At 35.8% G+C, this 22,214-nt stretch overlaps 1 protein-coding gene across 5 annotated transcripts in view; it reads right to left on the bottom strand.

Moving 5' to 3' along the window:
- The window catches only part of LRRC28 (leucine rich repeat containing 28), a 180,658-nt gene that overhangs the window by 114,902 nt on the left and 43,542 nt on the right, over positions 1-22,214 (bottom strand). For all 5 annotated transcript variants that reach the window (XM_060617781.3, XM_060617780.3, XM_060617784.3 and 2 more), the window contains 3 exons: positions 18,721-18,761; positions 3,494-3,531; positions 3,028-3,165 (listed from right to left, as the gene is read on the bottom strand). In XM_060617781.3, the coding sequence (XP_060473764.1) occupies positions 3,028-3,165; positions 3,494-3,531; positions 18,721-18,761 (217 nt within the window). The remainder of the gene's footprint in view (positions 1-3,027; positions 3,166-3,493; positions 3,532-18,720; positions 18,762-22,214) is intronic.

The raw sequence follows: 22,214 nt of genomic DNA, 5'->3' as shown, positions 1-22,214 counted from the left end.
AGTTCAAGATACAATTAATCCTATTCCCCAGAATGGCCATGTGAAGCCTTTGGCCATGTTAAGTGGAGCTCTTTGGGCTATTTGGCTTCACAGAAGCCAACAAGAGAGCGATCTTACGCACAAAGCCTATGAGCCGTAAGAATACAACTAGTAACTGGGATACTAAAGAAAACATAGAATGTCTCTGCCTCCATCTTCTGTGTATCTCCTTCATCTTTCTTTCTTTTTCTGTTTCCCAGTCCGTGTGCCTACTTCCCAGTGCCTCACAAGATTACACAGCATTGTGCAACAGCCCAGAGAGAAAGAGAGGTTGATTTTCTTTTTCCAATTTCCCTGCTCTCTCTTATTCTCTTTCCTTGCCCCTCACCAGCGTCTTCTAAAATTCCCAGGATGAGAACTGTCCTGCTTGGGTCAGGTACCAACACCAGGACCAATCAATTGTAGAGATAAGGCCACGTCACAAGGTAGGAAAATGGCCGGACACGCAATCTAACGGAATGGGGGAAAGAGACATCCCAGAAGATGAGTTCCAGTCCACAAGGCCACCACTACCATGTGGTTATTGGCAGACAGCTCAACAGAATCAGCCACTATGAGTCATGGATGTGTCTGAGAAACTGGTAGAAACACTGGACCTTTTTCATAACATGTACATAATCGCAGATACCAAACTGTGTGCAAACTACATGGCGTTCATGAAACCCCTATAATCCATTCTTAGATCCTAAGTTTAAAACTCTATATGCATCTAGATGTTTCAAATGGTTCAGATTTTTCAAATATCGGTCTAAAACTTTTCAAATTTTAAATACTGAATACAAAATTATATTCGAAGGTTTTCAACCACAACAAATCCACATAATGAAATGTTAAGTCTTTGAGGAAATATGACACATAGAAGTTTATATCATACATGATAGCCAGGACTGGGTGGAGGTAACAATCAGATATCAAATGATCTCTACTGTCATCAAATGCAGACAACATGGGAGCCCTCACATTTTTTTTTTTAACTACACTTAGAATATTTCCCACTGTATATGACCAACACGATCAAACACTGGGGGACATGTACCTAGCCCCACTGCCATTCAAATCATAACACTCGCAATTACCTCATAAAAAGATAAAGTGAACCAAATAATTAGTAAGATCTAGTCCACTGCTACTCATGATGGCCTAGAATGAAAAAAATCTACATATGGCTCAGTCAAAAGTTTCTATTCAAAATACAGCTATTACCGTATGTAATTTTACTCAAAACAGGCAAAACCAAACGTATACAACAGAAGAGAGCTATGGAAACAAAACCAGAAATAAATGCTTACAATCACGCAACAGGTGAAATATAAACTAAAAATGATATGAAAGCAGTCCAAAAACCTATACCCTTCACTGGTTATTAGGAAGCAGTCAATGATATCAGTAGCACATCCTTAATCTCCAAGAGTATATAATGGAAGGAAATGACCACATTCTACCACAAAATGTTCTTATATTACAGGAAAAAACAGAATAATAGAATATAAGGAACAATGGTTTAACAGAGAACTGCATTGGTCATATGCTCCTTAAATTTATATAAAAAAGGACTTATAAGTACAGTATTATATTCATGTATTTTGATTCTACAATAGATCTTGTAGAAGTTTCATATATGAGAGTATGAAAACCCAAAGTATTATCTTTACTGATACATTTCCCAGGCAATCTCCAAAAGAGAATCTAATTTCCTGAGTATCTGAATATATAAACTCCTTGAAAGCCAGAATGATAAAACACCACTGAGCCCGATTACATACAATAAACTCTAAAGGAAAAGATCAGATTCCTACACCACATTAAAATTTTTTGTATTAACTGTAACTGGAAAATGTAAGACAGTAATTATATGGGGTTAAAGAATTTCTTAAGCAGAGTCAACTGCTGTACTCTTTTTGTAAATATTGAGCCTACATATTAAGGCCAGCATGTAAAGTCTAAAAATTAATCAGTTATAATGCTTCACTCAGAAATTTTTATATTTGAAAACCTTTAGAGAAGGTGTCTTTTATATCACAAAGAAATATTACAGATTTTTTCATTCATGGATTAAACATGAATAGTTTAGAGTAGTTTTTAACATTCTCACATGACCCTGAAGTCCTACAACAGGTAGTAATTTGTAATTCTGGTTGAGTCACACATTTCACCTGGATACACTAAGAGACTGGTTGGTGTTCCTGAGTTACTAAGTAGAAATAAGCCTCAACAATGTGACATCTGCCTTTTTCTCTGCTCATTCTTGAATGCAAAGTAACTTCCATATAATACCTAAAGCACAAGTTAAAAAAAAATTTTTTTTACATACTTTATCTTTTTTTTTTTTTTTAAATATGGAAGATGACATATGGCAAAACTTGCAAATGTATGGATTCACAAAGGAAGGTCCCTGGATGCTCCCTATAAGAAAGTCACGGGGTTTAATGGTAGCTCAGGAGAATGCAGAATTTTGGTACCATACTCGGGCACATCACAATCTAAGAGGATATTCAGTAGGCAGAAATGACAGTTAGTCCCAGGATTCAAACTTAAATTCTGCTGTGAAATTCTAGTAAGATTTATTAAATCAAAGTTAATGTAAAACAATTACCTCACTAGAGAATGAGAGAAAACACTGTACGTATTTCCTTTTTGGATACTAAAATGATTACATCATGCAAAGTTCATCTGAATTCTCTATGTAAAATATTCTGAACTGAATTACCTTTTTGTACAAATATTTCGCCACGGCAGTGACTTGACGGGGCACTGACTGCAATGCATAATTGTAGTAATTGTAGGTAAAAGCATAAATGCCACCTTCTCATGTCTGCATCAGGGAAAACTCCCTTAAACACATTTCACCCTTAGTTTCACCTTCAAACAAACGGACCACCTCAAATCCTAAATATACCCAAAGCCCACTGCCTAGACACACAGTGAGAAACAGGCATAACAGATTTGTAAATAGGCAAGAAACTACTTTGTGCTATAGACTATGATTACCTGGAGGTAGGAATTGCAGTTGGTTATTAGCTAATCGAAGATGACGTAAAGCTCTCAGACGACCAATTTCTGGGCAAACAATTTCTAAGGCATTGTCACTAAGATCCAAACATTGGAGTTTTACGAGAGATCCAATGGCTTCAAAAAGAAAAGAAAGGTGAAGGGAAAATTAATTTGACCCAAGTGTTATGACAAATCTTTAATGCAAGTACTACCAAATTAAATATTTTAATAGTTAATATCCCCCCTGCCTCTGTTGTTTGCAAAATAGTAAAACCATAGATCTTTTAATTCAATCAAAACTGCTAACTGAATTTACTAATTAGGGGAGACAATCTTTGAAACTAACAAGTTAAAGATGCTTTATAAGTAAAATTCCCTAATACACCAACCAAAATTTGCTTTACTATTATAAAGCAAAGCTTAAACTATGGTTATGTCGTAACTAAAATTGGAGTGCCCTTACCTTCTGGCACCACAACTATGTTATTTGAGTGAAGGTATCTGTGGGGAAAGAAGAAAAAAAAAAACGGAGCTGTTATCATTCAGTCCTTTTGCTAGATAACCAATTTGTAAAATGCTCACTTAGAAATTTATCAAACATAAAGGGACCAAAATGTTCTATCATACCCCAATCTAAGTGCATGCCATAAAGCACATGGTCATCACAGATAATTAATATTTTCAGAATGGTATTTTATGCTGGAATGGCAAATATTAAACCTATTTACTGATCTAAGTTGTTATTTTAAAATAAAAGCATACACAATAGATGTATTTCGAGTTATTTTTTTAAACTGACAAATTACTAGTTTTACAAAACAAATTACAAATTACAAAACAAATTACTAGTTTTTCTAGTTCATTTTAAAGTATTCGGGTTTTCAGAAAAACACCTATTGTGTAAAGAAAAATCAACACTTATTATGTAAATGAAAATGCAACTTTTAATTTCAAATGGAAGACTTACAAAATAAGCAAACCAAGGCTATTTCAAGCTAATATGCTGACAGAGAACCAAGAATGGAGAGACTAAATGCTGATCATTTACAGTATCTGTCAAAATACTCAACTGTCAAGGTACATAATTTATTTCACAGCAAAAGGAAGTCTCATAAACAAGAATCAAATTCTTTTCTTAAAAAAGAAAAAAAAAAAGTTATCTGGCTGACAAGTCCAGGCAAGCCTAAGTAAATAACACTTTTCCCACTGAAGTATCTTTAGCACCCTCTGGTGGAGACTTTATGCAATCAGCAGCAGCCTGATTCAGAACAAAACAACAGTGACAACTGGAGATCACATAGTAATAATTTTAAAAAATAAATGTATGGGGCGCCTGGCTGGCTCAGTTGGCACAGCATGCACCTCTTAATCTCAGGGTTGTGAGTTCAAGCCCCATATTGGGCATGGAACTTAGCTACATAACGTAATATAAAACGTTAATATAAATAAATTCGTATCACTGATTTTCAGAGAACTAAATTTTTTTGATCTTTTCAAAACTATCATTTTATTTACTATGCCTCATCAATCAGTCTTCATAAAGTATTTTTAAATTTAATTTTGAAATTTTCTTCTACATTATTAAACCTAACATCAAAGGTTAAAATGTCACTGACACAAAATAAGACACAAAATTAATACATTTAAGATTATTCCATGCTGCATTTAATAAATTCTGTGTAGGTACTAACATGCTGGGCCTAAAACGTGTTAAACAATTATACCATTCTATGATATTTTTATTCCTTGCTTTGTATGTATAAACTGATTTCACATTTTAAAATCCATATTCTTTAAACATTAATTTTAGGAAGGAATTCCTAACCGCACTCTCAGGTGACTCTAAAAATTCTTTGAACTAAAAGACTGTATGTAAATAAGTATGCGCACACACATACGTACATATACACACATTTACATTTGTTATACAAAAGCCAGAGTGCCTAGACACCAAAATAAAGAGACAGTTGATTTTCAGTTACCCACAATACATTTGCCTCAATTTCTACATATGCAAAAGGATCCTAAAATGTCGAAATCAAAAGATGAACCAAAGCACTCAACATCATGAATGAAATCAAAAGGTGTATTTTAACACATTAAATTTATCTACATTAAAGTAAAGAGTGGTCTACAGTAAGAAGAGAATGTTCCCAATCCTAACTACAAAATGTAGGTGCCCAGGACCATCCCCCACCAAGTGAAACACCATCTCAACTCCTCAAGTTATTGTGATGTGCAACTGATAAAGAATCATCACTGGTGGAATGGATCAGAGAGCAAGCTCTGGAGCCAGAATGACTGCATTTCAGTAGCCATGTGGCCAAACTCAACTTCTCACTTTCATAATCTGTAGGAGCAGAGAATAGTAACACCAACAACATAGGGATGTTGTAAGGATTAAATAAATCAATAAATGTAAGGCTTTTAGAATAATCAGAGTGCCATGAATGCCACTGTTATTGTTGTTATACAGGTATCATGAGTCACCTGTAATCAAAGGTTCAACAATTTTGAGTCACTTCTCTTTACTTGCTTTTTGTAATTTCAAAGTAATTGAAATGTTGGAGTTTCAATGTAACTAGTTTTCATCATGTTCTCCTATAATGCAAGAACTTTCTTTCATTGCTGTGGGAATGCAAAACAGTACAGCCACTTTGGAAGGTGGTCTGGCAGTTTTTTAAATAAAATTAAATACAGAAGTTTACTTAATAGTATTATGCCAATGTCACTTTCTTAGTTTTGACAAAATTTTAAGATGCTAAAAACAGGAGAAAATGGATGAGAAGTATACTGGAACTCTGCACTATCTTTACAACTTTTCTGTAAATATAAAATTGTTCCAAAATAAAAAGGTTGCTGATTAACAGATCAGGACTTTTATTTCCAGCCATAATGGAGTAACAGGGACCAGATTTACCTGACTGCTGTAAGCAAAAAGAAAATTGGAAGGAATATATGACACAATTATTTTGATATTAAAAACAGGAAATTAGGATTATGTTATCTGAGAGAGAAGAAACAAGGCAAGCCACACAAGATCCCTAGGTTTCTGCCTGGATGTAAAACTGATGGTATAGGACTGCGTCCCAAACAAAGTATGTACGTCTCACTAAGTTATGGAGACACAAGTCAGAATTCAGAGAAACCGAGGCAACTGGAAGTTGTGGGGTGGTGGGGTAGAGTTTGGGGGAGAGGATACTACAGGGAAAAAAATCCTTTAAAAACTGAAGGATTCTCTGACTGATAGCTGAATAGTAAAATGTAGCCTAGGCAAAGTAACTGAAAATCTATCTGCTGAATGGTCCACAGAGCTCACACCAGACTAGAAGGCATTTAAGTTCTGAGCAGCAAGTCTTATTGATTATTTGGCACATTCAAATCAGATCCTATAAAGGCCATGCCTTAGTAATAGAGTTAAACTACCACTAAAGTAGAGGTTACTCTAGACCTGTCCTCACAAAGTGTGGAGACAAACCATGAAAAGATCAAACTAAACTGCAAATAACCTCATGCCAGAATAAGGCAGCACAAGAAAAAGGCAGACAACAAAGTCTACAGACTCACCAATGTAAAACTTATAAGATCCAGCATCCAATCGAAAAGTAGTAGATATGCCAAGAATCAAGAAAGTGTGACCAATACCCAGGATTAAAAACAGTCAATACAAGTAGATCCAGTATAATAGAAACAATAAAATTAGCAAACAAAGACATTAGAACAACTACAAAAAATACAGCAAGCTATTTAAAGGATAATATGAACACTGCAAGAGAGACGTTAAGGTATGAAGAAGAACCAAACAGAACTTCTAGAGTTCAAAAACATAATGAACAAAGTAAAACAACTTCACTAGGTGGGATGAACAGCAAATTAGATACTGAAGAAGAAAATATTACTGACACTGAAGACAGAGAAATACAATTTGTCCATATTGAAGCACACAGAGACAAAAAAAGATGGAAAAAAACTGAAAAGAGTGTCAGTGATTAAAGGAAAATACTAAACAGTGTAACAAACATGCAAGAGTCCCAGAAACAGAGACAGGAGTATAGAAATAAATATCTAAAGAAATAACGTCAAGAAATTGCCAAATTTGATGAAAATCATAGAAACACGAACCCAAGAAGCTAAACGAATGTCAAATATAAAGAAAAAGAAGGGGCGCCTGGGTGGCTTAGTCAGTTGAGCGGCCGACTTCAGCTCAGGTCATGATCTCACTGTTCGTGAGTTCGAGCCCCGTGTCAGGTTCTGTGCTGACAACTCAGAGCCTGGAGCTTCGGATTCTGTGTCTCCCTCTCTCTCTGCCCCTCCCCCTCTCGCACTCTGTGTCTGTCTCTCAAAACTAAAATAAATGAAGGTTAAAAAATTTAAAAAAAAGAAAACCACAAGATACATCAAAATCAAATCCCTGAAAATGAGCATAAAATCAAAAATCTTCAATGTAGATAAAGAAAAAATAAACATATTACATACAGAGGAACAAATATAAGAATAACAGGAGATGTCTCTTCAGAAACTGTGCAAGCCAGATGATAAGTAACATCATAAAAGTGCTGAAAGAAAAGAAAAAAAAACGTCATCAAGAATTCTAATTCCAGGGGTGCCTGGGTGGCTCAGTTGGCTGAACATCCATCTGACTCTTGATTTTGGCTCAGGTCATGATCTCATGGTTCATGGGCTCAAGCCCCATGTCAGGCTCAGCGCTGACAGCGTGAAGCCTGCTTGGGATTCTTGCTTTCCTTCTCTCTCCACCTCTCCCCTGCTTATGCACTTTCTCTCTCTCTCAAAGTAAACTTTAAAAATAAAATAATATGCGCTGTTTGCCATCTATATAAAAAAAAAGCATTTTAATTCCAGAAGATCAAAACAAATAAACAAAAACTTCAAGACTATGAAGATGTTTGTAAAACAAAAACTGTAACATTTTCAGAGAAAAAACTAATGTGAGATTTTTTTCTCACAGAAAATCTTCAGGGCCTAAGGCTAGACAAGGAATTCTTAGACTTGACACTAAAAACATCCATAAAAGCAGAACTGATAAAATGTAAAACTTTTGCTCTACAAAAGAACAGAAAGAGAATGAAAAGATAGGGGCATCTGGGTGGCTCAGTTGTGGGAGCGTCTGACTTTGGCTCAGGTCACATTCTCACAGTTCATGAGTTCGGGTCCCGTGTTGGGCTCTACACTGACAGTGCACAGCCTGCTTGGGACTCTCTCTCTCTCTCTCTTCCTCTTGAAATAAATAAATTTCTAAAAAAAAAAACTTAAAAAAAAAAGACAAACTACAAATTGGGAGAAAATATTTGTAAACAACATATACAACAAAGAACTGGTTTCTATAATTTGTAAAAAAAAAAAAAAATAAAAACCTCTTAAAACTGAAGAATAAAAATAAATCCAACTAGAAAAAGAGCAACAAATGCGTTTCACTGAAGAAAAGACACAGGTAACCAACACATACTTGAAAAGAGGTTCAGTATCATTAACCATTAGAAAAATATACATTAAAATCACAATGACATAAAACCACACATCTATCAAAATGACAAAAATAAAAACTAATGGTAACACCAAATACTGGTGAGATGTGGAGAAACTGAAACAATACCTTGCTCGGGGAGAATATAAAAAGGTGGAGCCAACCTGGAAAATTATTTGGCAATTTCTTAGGAAACTACAAATCCAGAACAAAAGTGAAAGAGTAAGGGCCTCCAAAAATTATTTTACATAAAATCAACAAGAATATTGGCAAAAGTAGTAGTAAGAAGCTTATGTACAAAACTCTGGAAACTAACCAAAGTGATACAAGGAGGGTTATATCTTAAGAAAAATGGCAAAAATCTCAGTAAGCACAGTGAGCTGCGTGAACTTTGGGGCATTTTCAATTCTTCTAATTGTATCCCTCACTCTCCACTCTGCAGAAGCATGGAAAAACAAAACAAAAACCCGGTCCACAATCGAAGTGAAAAAGCGGCAGCGTGCCTAGCGCCTGAAGGGACAAAACCAGGTCAGCACTCACTCCCAGGGAACTGGCGTCATTTGACTTTGTCTCAAGGTTCCCTGAAAGGCCCCACCTGCAAAGCTCTTTTTAATTTGATCTGCCTAGAAACTTGCCCCCTACAAAAACTCTTTTCCCAGTTGAAACACATTATGGGCAATTGTTTGACTTCACAACCACCTGAGTCAATAAATAACAGCTGGTGCAAACAATAGACAACCAAAAACCTTAAATGGAAAAGCTGGGCAAGATGTCCAGAGGAGCTGTGAAAAGCTCTGGTGTATTTCTGGAATTCTAGAAGGTCTAAGGCAGGTCAGAAACGTGCAAATGCTCAGGAAAGAGGTGAAAGACTCTAAGCAATCAGCTCTGCCGAACTTGAGGCTCCTGCATAAGCAGGAAGCGCAGGATAAGGCAAAGTTGTCAAATGCCTGGCTGGGAGCTGAAGGCATGCCACCATACAATAACAGAAGTCCTCAGCAAAAACTGGGAGACTACTGGATTCAGGTAGCGAAGGAAATCTCTAATCTAACCATCAGGTGACCACTAAGGTAACTGAGCAGATAACTTTAAAAAAAAAAAAAAAGAAAGAAAAGGAAAGGAAAAGGAGAGGAGGGAACTCTCAACTCATTCTATGAGGCCAATATTACCTTGATACCTAAACCAAGGAAATCGCAACAAAGGAAGACCAAGGACCAGTTTCCCTTATGAATACAGACACAAAATTCATCAACAAAATACTAGTAAGCCAAACCCAGCAAGTTATAAAAAGGATTATACTCCACGACCAAATGGGATTTTCCCTCATTGATGCAGGGTTGGTTCAACATACAAGCAAAAATCAACATCTATATTAACAGGATAAAGAAAAAAAAAAAAAAACACATTCATCTCAGTAGATGAAAAAAAGACCATATGACAAAATCAAACACCCTTTTATGCTAAAAATACTCAACAAACAAGCAATAAAAGGGAATTTCCTCAATTACATACAGGGTACCTATGAAAAATCTATAGCCATCATCACACTGAATGGCAATAGACTGAAAGCTTTCCCCCTAACATCAGGCAGAAACAACACAAAGATGTCTGGTCTCACCACTTTTATTCAATATTCCATGTTACAGCCAAAAATAAAGCAAGAAAAAGAAATAAAAGGCATACATATTGGAAAGGAAGGAATGAAACTATCTTCACTGGCAGATGACATGATCTTGTATATAGAAAATCCTATGGAATCTACCAAAAAAAAAAAAATTAGAGCTAATAAATGAGTTCAGCAAGGCTGAGGATAAAAGATCAATATACAAAAATCAGGTGTATTCTTACATACCAGACAGTGAGCAATTCTAATGTGAAATTAAGAAAAACCATTCCACATATAACAGCATCAAAAGAATAAATACTGGGGCGCCTGGATAGCTCAGTTTGTTAAGCGTCCGGCTCTTAATTTCAGCTCAGGTCATGAGTTCAAGCCCCATATTGAGCTCTGCACTGAGTGTGAAGCCTACTCAAAAAAAATTTTTTTTAATTTTAAAAAAGAATAAGTTAAACTTAGGAATAAGTTTAACAAATTCAAGATTTTTACACTGAAAAGTGTTCGGTGTTCAAACACAAAAATGTTGAAAGAAATTGAAGACCTAATCAAATGGAAAGACATCTCACATTCATAGATTAGAAGACATAAGACAGCAATATTCCACATATTGATCTAAAGATTCAATACCATTGCCACCACTGATCACAGATACCTTTTTTTCTTCATAATTTGACAAGCAGATGTTAAAACTCACATGGAAATGCAAGGGATTTAGAAGAGCTAAAACAATTTTGAGAAATGGGAATAATGTTGAAGGAATCATACCTCTCAATTTCAAAACTTAACTATAAAGCTACAGTAATTAAGTTGTGTGCTACTGGCAAGAAGATAAACAAATAGATCAATGGAAAAAATTTGAGCATCCAGAAATATGCCGACATGTTCATGGTCAGATGATTTTTGACAAAGGTGCCAATTCAATAGGGAAAGGGTATCCTTTTCAATAAATGGTGCTGAGATAGCTGGAGTTGCATATGCAAAAACAGAAGTTAGGCCTTTACACTGCATCGTATGCAAAAATTCACTCAAAATGGATCAAAGACCTAAATGTAAGAGCTAAAATGATACAACTTAAGTAAGAAAAACAGAGGTAAATCTTCATAATGTTAGATTAAAACAATTTTGTAGATATGATACCAAAACACAAAATGCCAGATAAAAAATTATCAAGAAAGTGAAAAGATAAACCATGAATGGAAGAAAATATTTTAAAAGTATATATCTGATATGGTATCAAATATATAAAGCATTCAAATATATAAATATATATATCTCAAAAATATAAAGCACTTAAATATACAGAGCTATCTCAAATATATAAGGCATACAAATACATAAAAAACTCTTACAACTCTACAATAAAAATATCATAATTTTAAAATAGACAACAGATTTGAATAGACATTTCTCCAAAGAAATATATAAACAGACAATAAGCAAATGAAAAAAGATCAATAGAAAAATACAAATCAAAACTATGATATACCAATTCACACCTACTAGGATGACAATAATCAAAAGGACAGAAAGCAACAAGTGTTAATGAGGATGTGGAGAAGAAGTTAGGATCCTCACATACTGTTGGTGGAATTGTAAAATGATGCAGCTTTGGAAAACAGTTTGGCAGTTCCTCAAAAGGTTAAACAAAGCTAATAATGCAATTCCACTAGTAGGATAAACCCTAAAGAACTGAAAATACACATTCATATATAAACTTCTACACGAAATGTTCATAACTGCATTGTTCACCATAGCCTAGATGTGTGAACAACCCAAATATCAACTAAAGAATGGATAAACAAAACATGGTATGTCCACAAAAAAGAATGCATTCTGAAACATACTACAACATAAATGAACCCTGAAAACATGCTATGTTGAAGCAGCAAGACCCAAAAGGCCACATACTGTATGATTCCATTTACATGAAATGTCCAGGACAGGCATAGCCATAGAAATGGAAAGCAGATTATTGGTCACCAAGGAGTTATTAGGGGGTTGGGGGAGGGGGGTATGACTGCTAAATGGGTTTCTTTTGAGGTGATGAAAATGTTTTGGAATTAGACAGCGGTAATGGTTGCTCAACCTTGTGAATATACTAAAACCACTGAATTATATACTTAAAAGGGTGAATTTTATGGTATGTGAATTATATCTCAACCAAAAAAAAAAGTGACACGTGTAATTACCACAGGACTCAGCAATTGCAGTCTTAGTCATCTATCTCAGAGAAATGGAAACTTATTCACCAAAAAGATAAATAAAAGTACAGAAATGCTACAAGCAGTATCAATTATTACACATAAAAACAAAACAACCAATATGTCCTTCAATGGGTAAATGGTCTAAGAAACTGCATTACATCCATACCATGAAATATAATTCAGCAACAAAGAGGAACAAACTATTGATACATGCAACAATTTGAATGGATCTCAAGGGATTGTGCTGGATGAAAAAAAGGTCACAAAAGGTTACATACTATATGCTTTCATTTACATAATATTGCTAAAGTGATAAAATGATAGAGATGGAGAACAGAGTAGCAGTTACCAGGGTTTGGGGACCGTGTGTAACATGATTATAAAAGGGCAGTTCAAGGAGGGGAGGGTGGGTGATGGGCATTGAGGAGGGCACCTGTTGGGATGAGCACTGGGTGTTGTATGAAAACCAATTTGACAATAAATTTCGTATTTAAAAATAAATAAAAATAAAAATAAAAATAAAAAAATTAAAGGGCAGTTCAAACAATGCTTGCAGTGATGAAAGTACTCTCTCTACCCGACTATGGTAGGGATTGTACAAATGTACACATGTGATAAAATTGCACAGAACACACGCACACACACACAAATGAGTGCACAGAAAATGATGAACGCTGGAGGAAGATAACACTAGTGCCGATTTTCTGGTGCTCATCTTGCACTATAGTTATGCAAGATGTGAATGCTGCTGGAAACTACAAGGGTATACGGGATCTTTCTGTATTATTTCTTACAATTCCATGAGAATCCACCATTATCTCAAAGGAAAAAGTTTAATTTGTTTTAAAAAAGGAGAGATAAAGACTTTACTCAGGTAAACCAAATCTGAGAGAATATAGGAATGAATATAAAAGACAATTTTCCTCATTTTAAATTTCTTGAGAATTAACAATGTATCAGTTTGGTCTGTCAGCTCCAGATCTACCTTCTATACCCGATTGACCTGGACGCTGTCAACTCTCCCTTGTCAACTGGCCTAACATTAGGGCTGGAAGAGGGCACTGGAGTGACTCTATCAGATGACAGCAGCAGCAAGGACCTCCCTTCTGGGTCCAGTCCCCCAGCAACTGTTTATTTAGCACAGGAGCCAAGGCCCAGAAGCACTCACCTTGGCAGCCCTGTTGGGAAACCTCAAGCTGCATCCTCCAACCGTGACTCCCCACCCAGCTCTGAAGCAGCTCTGGCCGCACCCCCAGGCCCACTCTCCCCATCCATCAATGCACTTCTACATACCAGCTTCAACGGGCCTCAGGCAACTGTCCTACCACCCCGTGGCCACTTCTGTGGTAGCTAGGCCACACTGTCAAGCTGCTTCTACACAACAGCTCCAGACTACCAACACCTTCCTCCAACAGTGAGCTGATATTACAGATCAGCTCCAGCCTAAACCAGCTGGCAAGCTTCTCGGCCACCAGCAGGCTGTATGCTCCCAGTCAGGCCCTTCACGGAAGAGCTCTCAATCTCAGCCTAGGGGCTGGAGCTCTCCTAAGTCTTTTCAGTCCCTTCCTTGTCTACTTTCTCTCAGCCCAGAAGTCATAGCTGTTTTTTGTACTTGCTACTTCTGAATACCACAGAGTTCTCTTAATCTCTTTTAGCAGTTAATAACACCTCACTAGTCAGCAATTCTTTATATTAATTTTCCCTGTTTCAACTAGGGGTACGGTTTCTATCTCCCAACTGGCCCCTGACTGACATACACGATACGTACGTATATTCGTATGCTGACAGATACACAAACACACATACACAACAACAGCACAAAGAATGAAGTACTGATGTACAGTTCCCACATTACAAGTGAAGTAAGTGGTCTGTTATGTAAAGGGAGACTGTAAAAAATTAAGGAAGCACAACGTAAGCCTTAAAACACTGAGAGTTAATAAGTCAGTAGTGGTTAGTAAAATGGGGTCCTACATAACACTGAAATAATTTTAAAGAAGGAGAGAAGAGGGAAAAAAATAAATAACAGTTGAGACGCATAGAACCAAACTGTAAGATGGTTCACTTAAAATGAATCATATCAGTAATCCCATTAAACGTAATATGATCTAAACACTCCAGTTAAATGGCCTAGATTGTCAGATTGGTCAAAAATCAAACAATCAAAATGTTGACTTCAAGAAAATCACTTGAGTTATAAAGACACAGAGAGGTTAAAATAAAAGAATGCAAGTTCCAATTCACTACAGCAGAATAAACTCCCACTGGACTGATCCTCTGGCAGATAACACACACACACACACACACACACACACACACACACACACACACACACGACTCTAAGGCACTACAGAGTAAACAAAAACAAGCCATCCTGGAGAAGAGTCAAACTTAGAAGAAGGAATGGCACTGGGTGAGTTTGAGTTTTGTTTTTTAAACAGCATTTAGTGTAAGGCAGGGTACAGACAGTTACCATGCAAAGTGGCTAAAATTCTAACAGGAAACTTCACTCTTACTAACCTAAAGAACAGGAGGAGAGTTCAGGGAAACCATGACCACTGGCAAGTAAAGGGAAAATACCCGAAAAAAAGAGCCAGGGAAGCATAACCCCAAATTCTATTTATAAACTTTGCCTAAATCAATGGCAATCCCAGAACCATGCAAATATGGAAGAAATTACAGTCCAGGTGAAAGAACTGGACTGAGCTTTCAGCTGCCCTCCAAAAACCAGTTTACTTGTCTGAGTCAAACCAGGTAAATTACCTCCTAAAGCAAAAATATCAACACTCTCTGAATGAATACAACAGATTCCAGTCTCCAAGACATAAAATCCCCAATTATCATGATATAATCTAAAATTATTCAACATATGAAAACCCAAGAAAATGTGATCCATTAAAAACAATAAACAATGGAGATCAAGCTCAAGATAACCAAGATGTTGGAATTAGCAAACAAGAAATTTTTATATAGATCTACATAGTGATCTAAAGTAAAATATGCCTATAATATAAAGACAAGAAATAGAGAGAATAAAAGAAAGAAAATCCTAAAACTGAAAAAATTACAAGATGAAGCTAAACAACAGAATTAATGTTACAAAGGAAAGAGTTTATGAACTTGAAAAAGATCAATATAAATGACCTAATCTAAAATGCAGAGAGAAAAAAGCTTGAAGGAAACATGAACAGTGCCTCAGAGGAATGTAGGACAACATTAACAAATGTAAAGTGTAAACAGTGCCCAAGAAGGAGAAAGGGAACAGTGCATAAAAATTACCCAAAGAAATAATAATTGAAAATGTATTAAATTTGGGAAAAGACATAAATTCACAGATTCAAGTAGCTCAGCAAACTCCAACATAAATACAAAGATAATTATACCAAGGCACATCATAGTTAAATTTCTGAAAACCAAAAAACAAAATCTTGAAAGTAGCCAGACAAAAATGATATATTAATACATGTGGAAAATGATTAAAATCCCACTAATTATATATAGTATATTTACATAATATATAATACATATTAATAATATATTTCATATATATATTTTTAGTTCATAGATCATTGTTTTAATATTTAATAATAAATAATTATTAATTTAATATATACTTAATAATTATGTTATATAATATACAGTATATTTAATATATATTTAATGTACAATAATATAATTATATATAATATACACATATAACAGTTATATTATTTATGTTATAGTATATAACTTATATATAAACATTTATACATTATATTATACATATTATATAAAAATACTTTTAAAGGGCTCAAAGAAAAACACTGTCAAGCCTGAAAGCAACCACCACTGGATATATAATACAGTTGGGGGTATTATATTGCAATTATCTTCATCTTCACGACTGTTTCATTTTTCTGCCTGAAGTCCTCAAGAATTTTTTCTTTAAAGTCTGAAAAAGGCTTTGAATAAATTCCACACCCATTACTAATACAAATTCTTGAGGAAGTCAGAATTAATGATGTGGTAGGTAGCCCCCAAGATGGTCTCCACTGATCTCTACTACCTGGCATTTAGGCCCTTGTGTTATAGCCTCCCCTTAAGTGCGGGCTGGACCTACTGACTCGTTTCTAATGAACAGAAAATAGCAAAAGTGATGGGATGTCACATCCATGATTAGATGACAAAAAGGCTGTGGCTCCTGTCTTGCATACCCTCTCTTGCTTTTTCCCTTGTGCTGATGGAAGCCAGCCGCCATGTTGGGAGCAACACTATAGAGAAGCCAAGTGGCAAGAACTAAGGGAGTTTAGTCCTGCCAACAACCACATGAGTGAACACAGAAGAGGATACTTCTTTAGTTGAATGTTCAGGTAAAAACAGCAGCCCTGGGCAACAACCTTGATTGCAGCCTTGAAAGAGACACTGAGGCCAAGATACCCAGCTAAGCCAAGCCCAGATTCTAGACCTTCAGAAAATATGAGATAATAAGTATTTACTCTGTTAAGCACCCCTACTACAGTTTAAGCCACTACATTCTGGGGTAATTTGTTAAGCAGCAATAGATTATTAATACAAATGGGTATTTATTTAACACAATAGAACATACACACATTAATTGTAAAGTCAGCATCTTTCTTATGGGGCAACCCTGGAGGCATTCCCACTAAGGTCAGAAACAAAACAAGGATGCCCATTATCTCAAGTACAATTTCACACTGTTCTGGAGGGACTAGCCAATGCAGTTAGACTAGAGAAAATAAATAAAAGGCATTAAGGTTTAGAAAAAAAGAAACAACACTATCTGTATTTTCAGACATGAGAGTATTCCTGAAAAACCTTGAGGGATCAATGATAAAACTAATTCAACAAGATTTTAGCAAGGTAGCAGGATATAAAGTTAACATACTAAAACCAACAGTGCTCATATATTGAAAAAGTAACTACTTAGAAGAGCTAACAGAAAATTCATTTACACTAGCAAAAAATTATATATTAAATGTTTAGAAATATATTTTAGAAATGTTCAAAACCTATATGAAGGAAACTATCAAGAACCTATAAAAACAAAAAATAGACCTAAAACAATGTTAAGACATCTTTCTTCGAAATATACACTAAACTATTTAGAGGTAAAAAAAAAAAAAAAAAAAAATGATGTATGCAACACTCTCAAAGGCTTTCAAAAAATATGCATATATATACATATATAAAGAGAATGAAATTAAAAACTTGATAAAGCAAATGGGGTAGAACATTACCAAAGATGATTAAACTGAATCTAATCAAGAGGAAAAAAATCAGACAAATCTGCACAATACTTTAAAGACACTGCAGATGGGAGGGATTAGGGTAATTAAAATATGAAATGCATATTAGATGATATTACTGAGTTAATATTACTTTTAAAGTGTGATAATAGTATAATTATGTGCAATACTGCCCTTATTATTAGGAGATACATACTGATATATTTAGTAGTAAAGTATCATAATGTCTGTAATTTGTGTGTGTGCATGTGAGAGCTGGAAAGGGAAGGAGGGAGGAAGACTGTAGGAAACAGAAAGAGAAAGCCAATGTGGCAAAATGTTAACTGGTTAAATTTAAGTGAAGTGTATATGGGTGTTCACTGTATTATGCTTTCAACTTTTCTGTTAGTTTGAAATTTTTCAAAATAAAAGGATGGGGCGGTGGGGAAACAGGAAATGACAGACTCCCAGATTAAAGATGGAGGTATAAAGTTAGTTTTCCTTACTTTACCTCCTGAAAATTTTGCCAAATAATTAAGAGAACAAAAAACAGCAGTGCAAACTCCTCCTTCAACAAAATTAGCAGGGAGCTGGAAAGCAGGGGAATTATAAGATTCTAAGTATATTCCTTACAGGTAAGTCAATAGAGACTTAAAGTTGATGCACCAGAAAACAAAGGTGTAAACATATTATTTAGCATTATGGAGGTAATTGTCAAAAGAATTAAAAAAAACAAATGCAGTGTGGAGGACACAGAGAAATAGGCTTTTCCTCTGTGTGTTAAACCTTTTATACCATTGGACTATTTATATCAAGTATCACATGTAGTAACAATAATAAATCTTCCCAATTATACTGACTATCCAGAAGGATTCTGTGACAAAGAGGCTGTACCCAGGGGTGGGGGGTGGGGGGGGGGGTGGGGTGGGTGGAAGTATCTTTCATTATCTTTACTACCTTGAGGTGAAATATTTAAAACACAAATTTAAATGGTAAAATACTTTAAAATACTATTGGGGTTAGCAGAACTTCAGGTCTACCTCTATGACCATGACACCAAAATATAATAAATGAATACATTAAAATTATATGTCCTATTATTTCAAATAACTTAAAAGTATTTTCATTCTTGTTGTGTATAAAAATTTGAATAAACAGACTCACAGTTCCACAAGGTTTGGAAGCTTCTGAGCAAGGTTTTCTGGCTGAAAATTAAAAACTCAGAATTAAATTTTATCTTTGAGAAATGTACAAACAGTTCTAATGAGCTTAAACACAGAGTATTATCTTTGGTGGGAGGGGCAGTGTAAATCTGAAGGAAATAATGCAAAAATAATAAATCAGCAGGTCTGGGTTTTATGCTTACATGGCCCATACTACAGTTTAAATCTATAAATCTGAACGCTTAAAATCAGTGTCTTGGGGCACCTGGGTGGCTCAAGTGGGTTAATGCCCAACTCTTGATTTCGGCTCAGGTCATTATCTAGCAGTTTCGTGGGTGTGAGCAGTGCGTTGGGCTCTGCACTGACGCCTGCTTGGAATTCTGTTTGCATCTCTCTCTGCCCCTCCCTTGCTTGCTCTCTCTCTCTCTCTCTCAAAAATAAATAAATACATTTGCAACTACGTGGATGGAACTGGAGGGTATTATGCTAAGTGAAATTAGTCAGAGAAAGACAAAAATCCTATGACTTCACTCATATGAGGACTTTAAGAGACAAAACAGATGAACATGAGGGAAGGAAAACAAAAATAATATAAAAACAGGGAAGGGGACAGAATAGAAGAGACTCATAAATATGGAGAACAAACTGAGGGCTGCAGGAGGGGTTGTGGGAGGGGGGATGGGCTAAATGGGTCAGGGGCATTAAGGAATCTACTCCTGAAATCATTGTTTCACTATATGCTAATTTGGATGGAAATTTTAAAAAATAAAAAATTAAATTAAAAAATAAAAAATAAACTTTAAGTAAATAAATACATAAATAAATACATAAATAAATAAAATCAGTGTCTTTCTGAGAAACGGCCACAGAAGAAGTTACACTGTTCTTAATAGACATACACAGAGGGGAGGATGCCATCTGACAACAGAGCCAGATACTGGAGTGACACAGCCAAGGACCATCAAGGATCACTGGCAACCACCAGAACCAAGGAAACAGTAACAGATTCTCCCTCGGAGTCCTGAGAAGGAGCCAACCCTGCCCACATCTTAATTTCGGACTTCCGGCCTTCAGAACAGTGAGAATACATTTCTGTTCTTTTAAGCCCCCTATCCTGTGTAATCTGTTACAACAGCCCTAGAAAACTAATACTCACCCCCAAACTCCCAATTTGTGTGCCTCGGAAAAACTAAATAAATAAGGGAAATCCCCAGGTGCCAGAAAGCCAGACCTAACTAAGCTCAGGACAGAGTGGTCCTGGGGCTCAGGTGGTCCGGGGGGGTGGGGTGTGGCAGGGGTAGGAAACAGGCCACTGGAAAGACAGGCTGGGGATGATCTAGGTGTCTTACCCAGTCCTGATTTTGGAAGGATTGGCCCTTCCACAAAAAGAATCCCAGAAATTCCACTCCCAGATTGCAAGTGGGCTTCTCTCTGCCAGAGGCGCTGGGTAAAAGGAAAAGCCTCCTCTAAGCAACTGAAAGCCAGCCTGCATCTCTCTCTCTCTCTCTCTCCCTCCCTCTCCCCCTTCCCCGCCACCCAGGTCAAATTCACACAAACACAAAGACAGGAGTTGTTAAGACTGAAGGAGCACACTGAGTCAGGAGTAACAGATATATGTTTATTCTACACTCAAACATACTGTAGGTAAGCTAGGTATCAATAACAAAGAATCAGGAATCGTTTTTTTAGAAGTAATTAGGTGTAGCTTGAGTCCTGAAAGACAAATATAAATTATCAGAGGTTGCTATGGGGCAGAGAGGAAGGGTTCTGGTCAGCTTTCTAGGCACAAGAAGCAACACAGGAAAATGTGAGGCAGGGAGGTGTGTCTGGGAAATTGCAAATACAATCTATTTTGCTGTAATTCCCGAACACTACTCCTGAACAGATTTTACACTTTCGAAAATCCTGTTATAAAAACAATTGTGTTAATAGGTGTTGAGGACTAGAAGGTTTTATATTTGCAACAAACTAATTTTTCAGACAGAAACCAAGTAACAATGATCATCATTAGGAACAGGATCAGGGGTGCTCTCTATTCTCCACTCTATGTTAGTATCATTTGAATTTTTAACAGTGAACATGTTAGGTCTCATATAATTGAAAACCATTACATTCGATAATGTGGTATGCACATAAACTGCTACATAATTGAGTAATCAATCATATTACATCCAATTTGGGTTCTAAACAGTAAGAGAAACACCATTAGTGTGGTATGCCTGAGCCATAGGGTATGAAGGTTTATAATGACTTCGCAGAGTGGCCTGGAACAGACCACTAGAACTTATATTTTATAAAATGGGAAAACTTTTTAAAAATTCTGAACACAATAGAAATCCACTGGTTTAAACAAGGAAATGATATTACCACTTTAAGTTGGCATACTGATGAATTTAAATACTTAGCCACAGCATCCAAAGCTGCTTATATACACATATATCCTTGTCCTTTTATGATAACCAAATATTAAATACGAATATTGTTATGAGGACAATGAAGCATTTACTGAGTACCCATTTTTGATAAAGTCACTTATATTTAGTTTTCAAATGCTGAATGCTGTGATTTTTTTTTTTCCCACATGTTTTAATATCAATATATGCAATGAAGTCCTTCATGACAAGTCTTTCCTCAGATGTTACTCTTGGATCTGCAGAAATCCTCAAAATGTTTCTTTTAGTATGGGTATCTTCTCTTTTAAGGAGAATATGCACTTCCATTTATGGGCATACATACAAAGCTTCCTAGGCAAACTAGGCAACCAGGGATGGAAGGATGAGGGAAGGGGGCAGTAAGAGGCTTAATAATAGCTGGTCCTCTAAAAAGGAAAAACTTATCCAGAAAAAAGACTCATCTATTTTATCTGCTACAATCAATGTCATATCTTGACCTGCGATCATTTTTTCCAGATGACGATTTCGTGCCATCCAACAGCATTCTAATTATCCCGTGAGAAACTGGTTAGCTCTTTTGAGATACACAGCTTCACACACAATTAAGCACTGAATAATGTTTCTACTGCTAATGGTGCATTACCATATCTTTATTAATGGTTAGATACACTGTGTTTTTATTTAAAAATAAGCAAGGTGACCTTAAGAAAATTGCAGTTCATTACAACACGGGTGGGGAAAAACCCGAACCCTTATTAAGTAGTACAGGCCCAACCAGCCTGACAAATGAGCAGCCCACTGCACGGGCTGTGGCTGACACCTACTGGTAAGCATCACTGAATTACTTTCTGCTAAACTAGTTACAAATGTTTTCTAAATTAAGCCAAAATTCTCTGCATTAAATCCCACATTGCACTTAGCTGAACAATTTTTCTTTACGGGGAATGTAAAAGTAACCTTCAGCAAGCACATTTAAGTATAAAATTTACCTCTGATTTTGAATCAATGATGTTTTACTACACCCTTTTAAGGAAAACTGCCTACATCCTTACATGCGAACGTTTTTAAATCGTGTATCTTGGAACAAATAGTTCAAATATGT

Source organism: Panthera onca, chromosome B3 (genome assembly GCF_046562875.1).
Source record: "Panthera onca isolate mPanOnc1 chromosome B3, mPanOnc1 haplotype 2, whole genome shotgun sequence".
NCBI classification, from domain to species: Eukaryota; Metazoa; Chordata; class Mammalia; order Carnivora; family Felidae; genus Panthera; species Panthera onca.
Note: the sequence above shows the minus strand (reverse complement) of the source record. Positions and strands in the feature narration are given on the sequence as shown.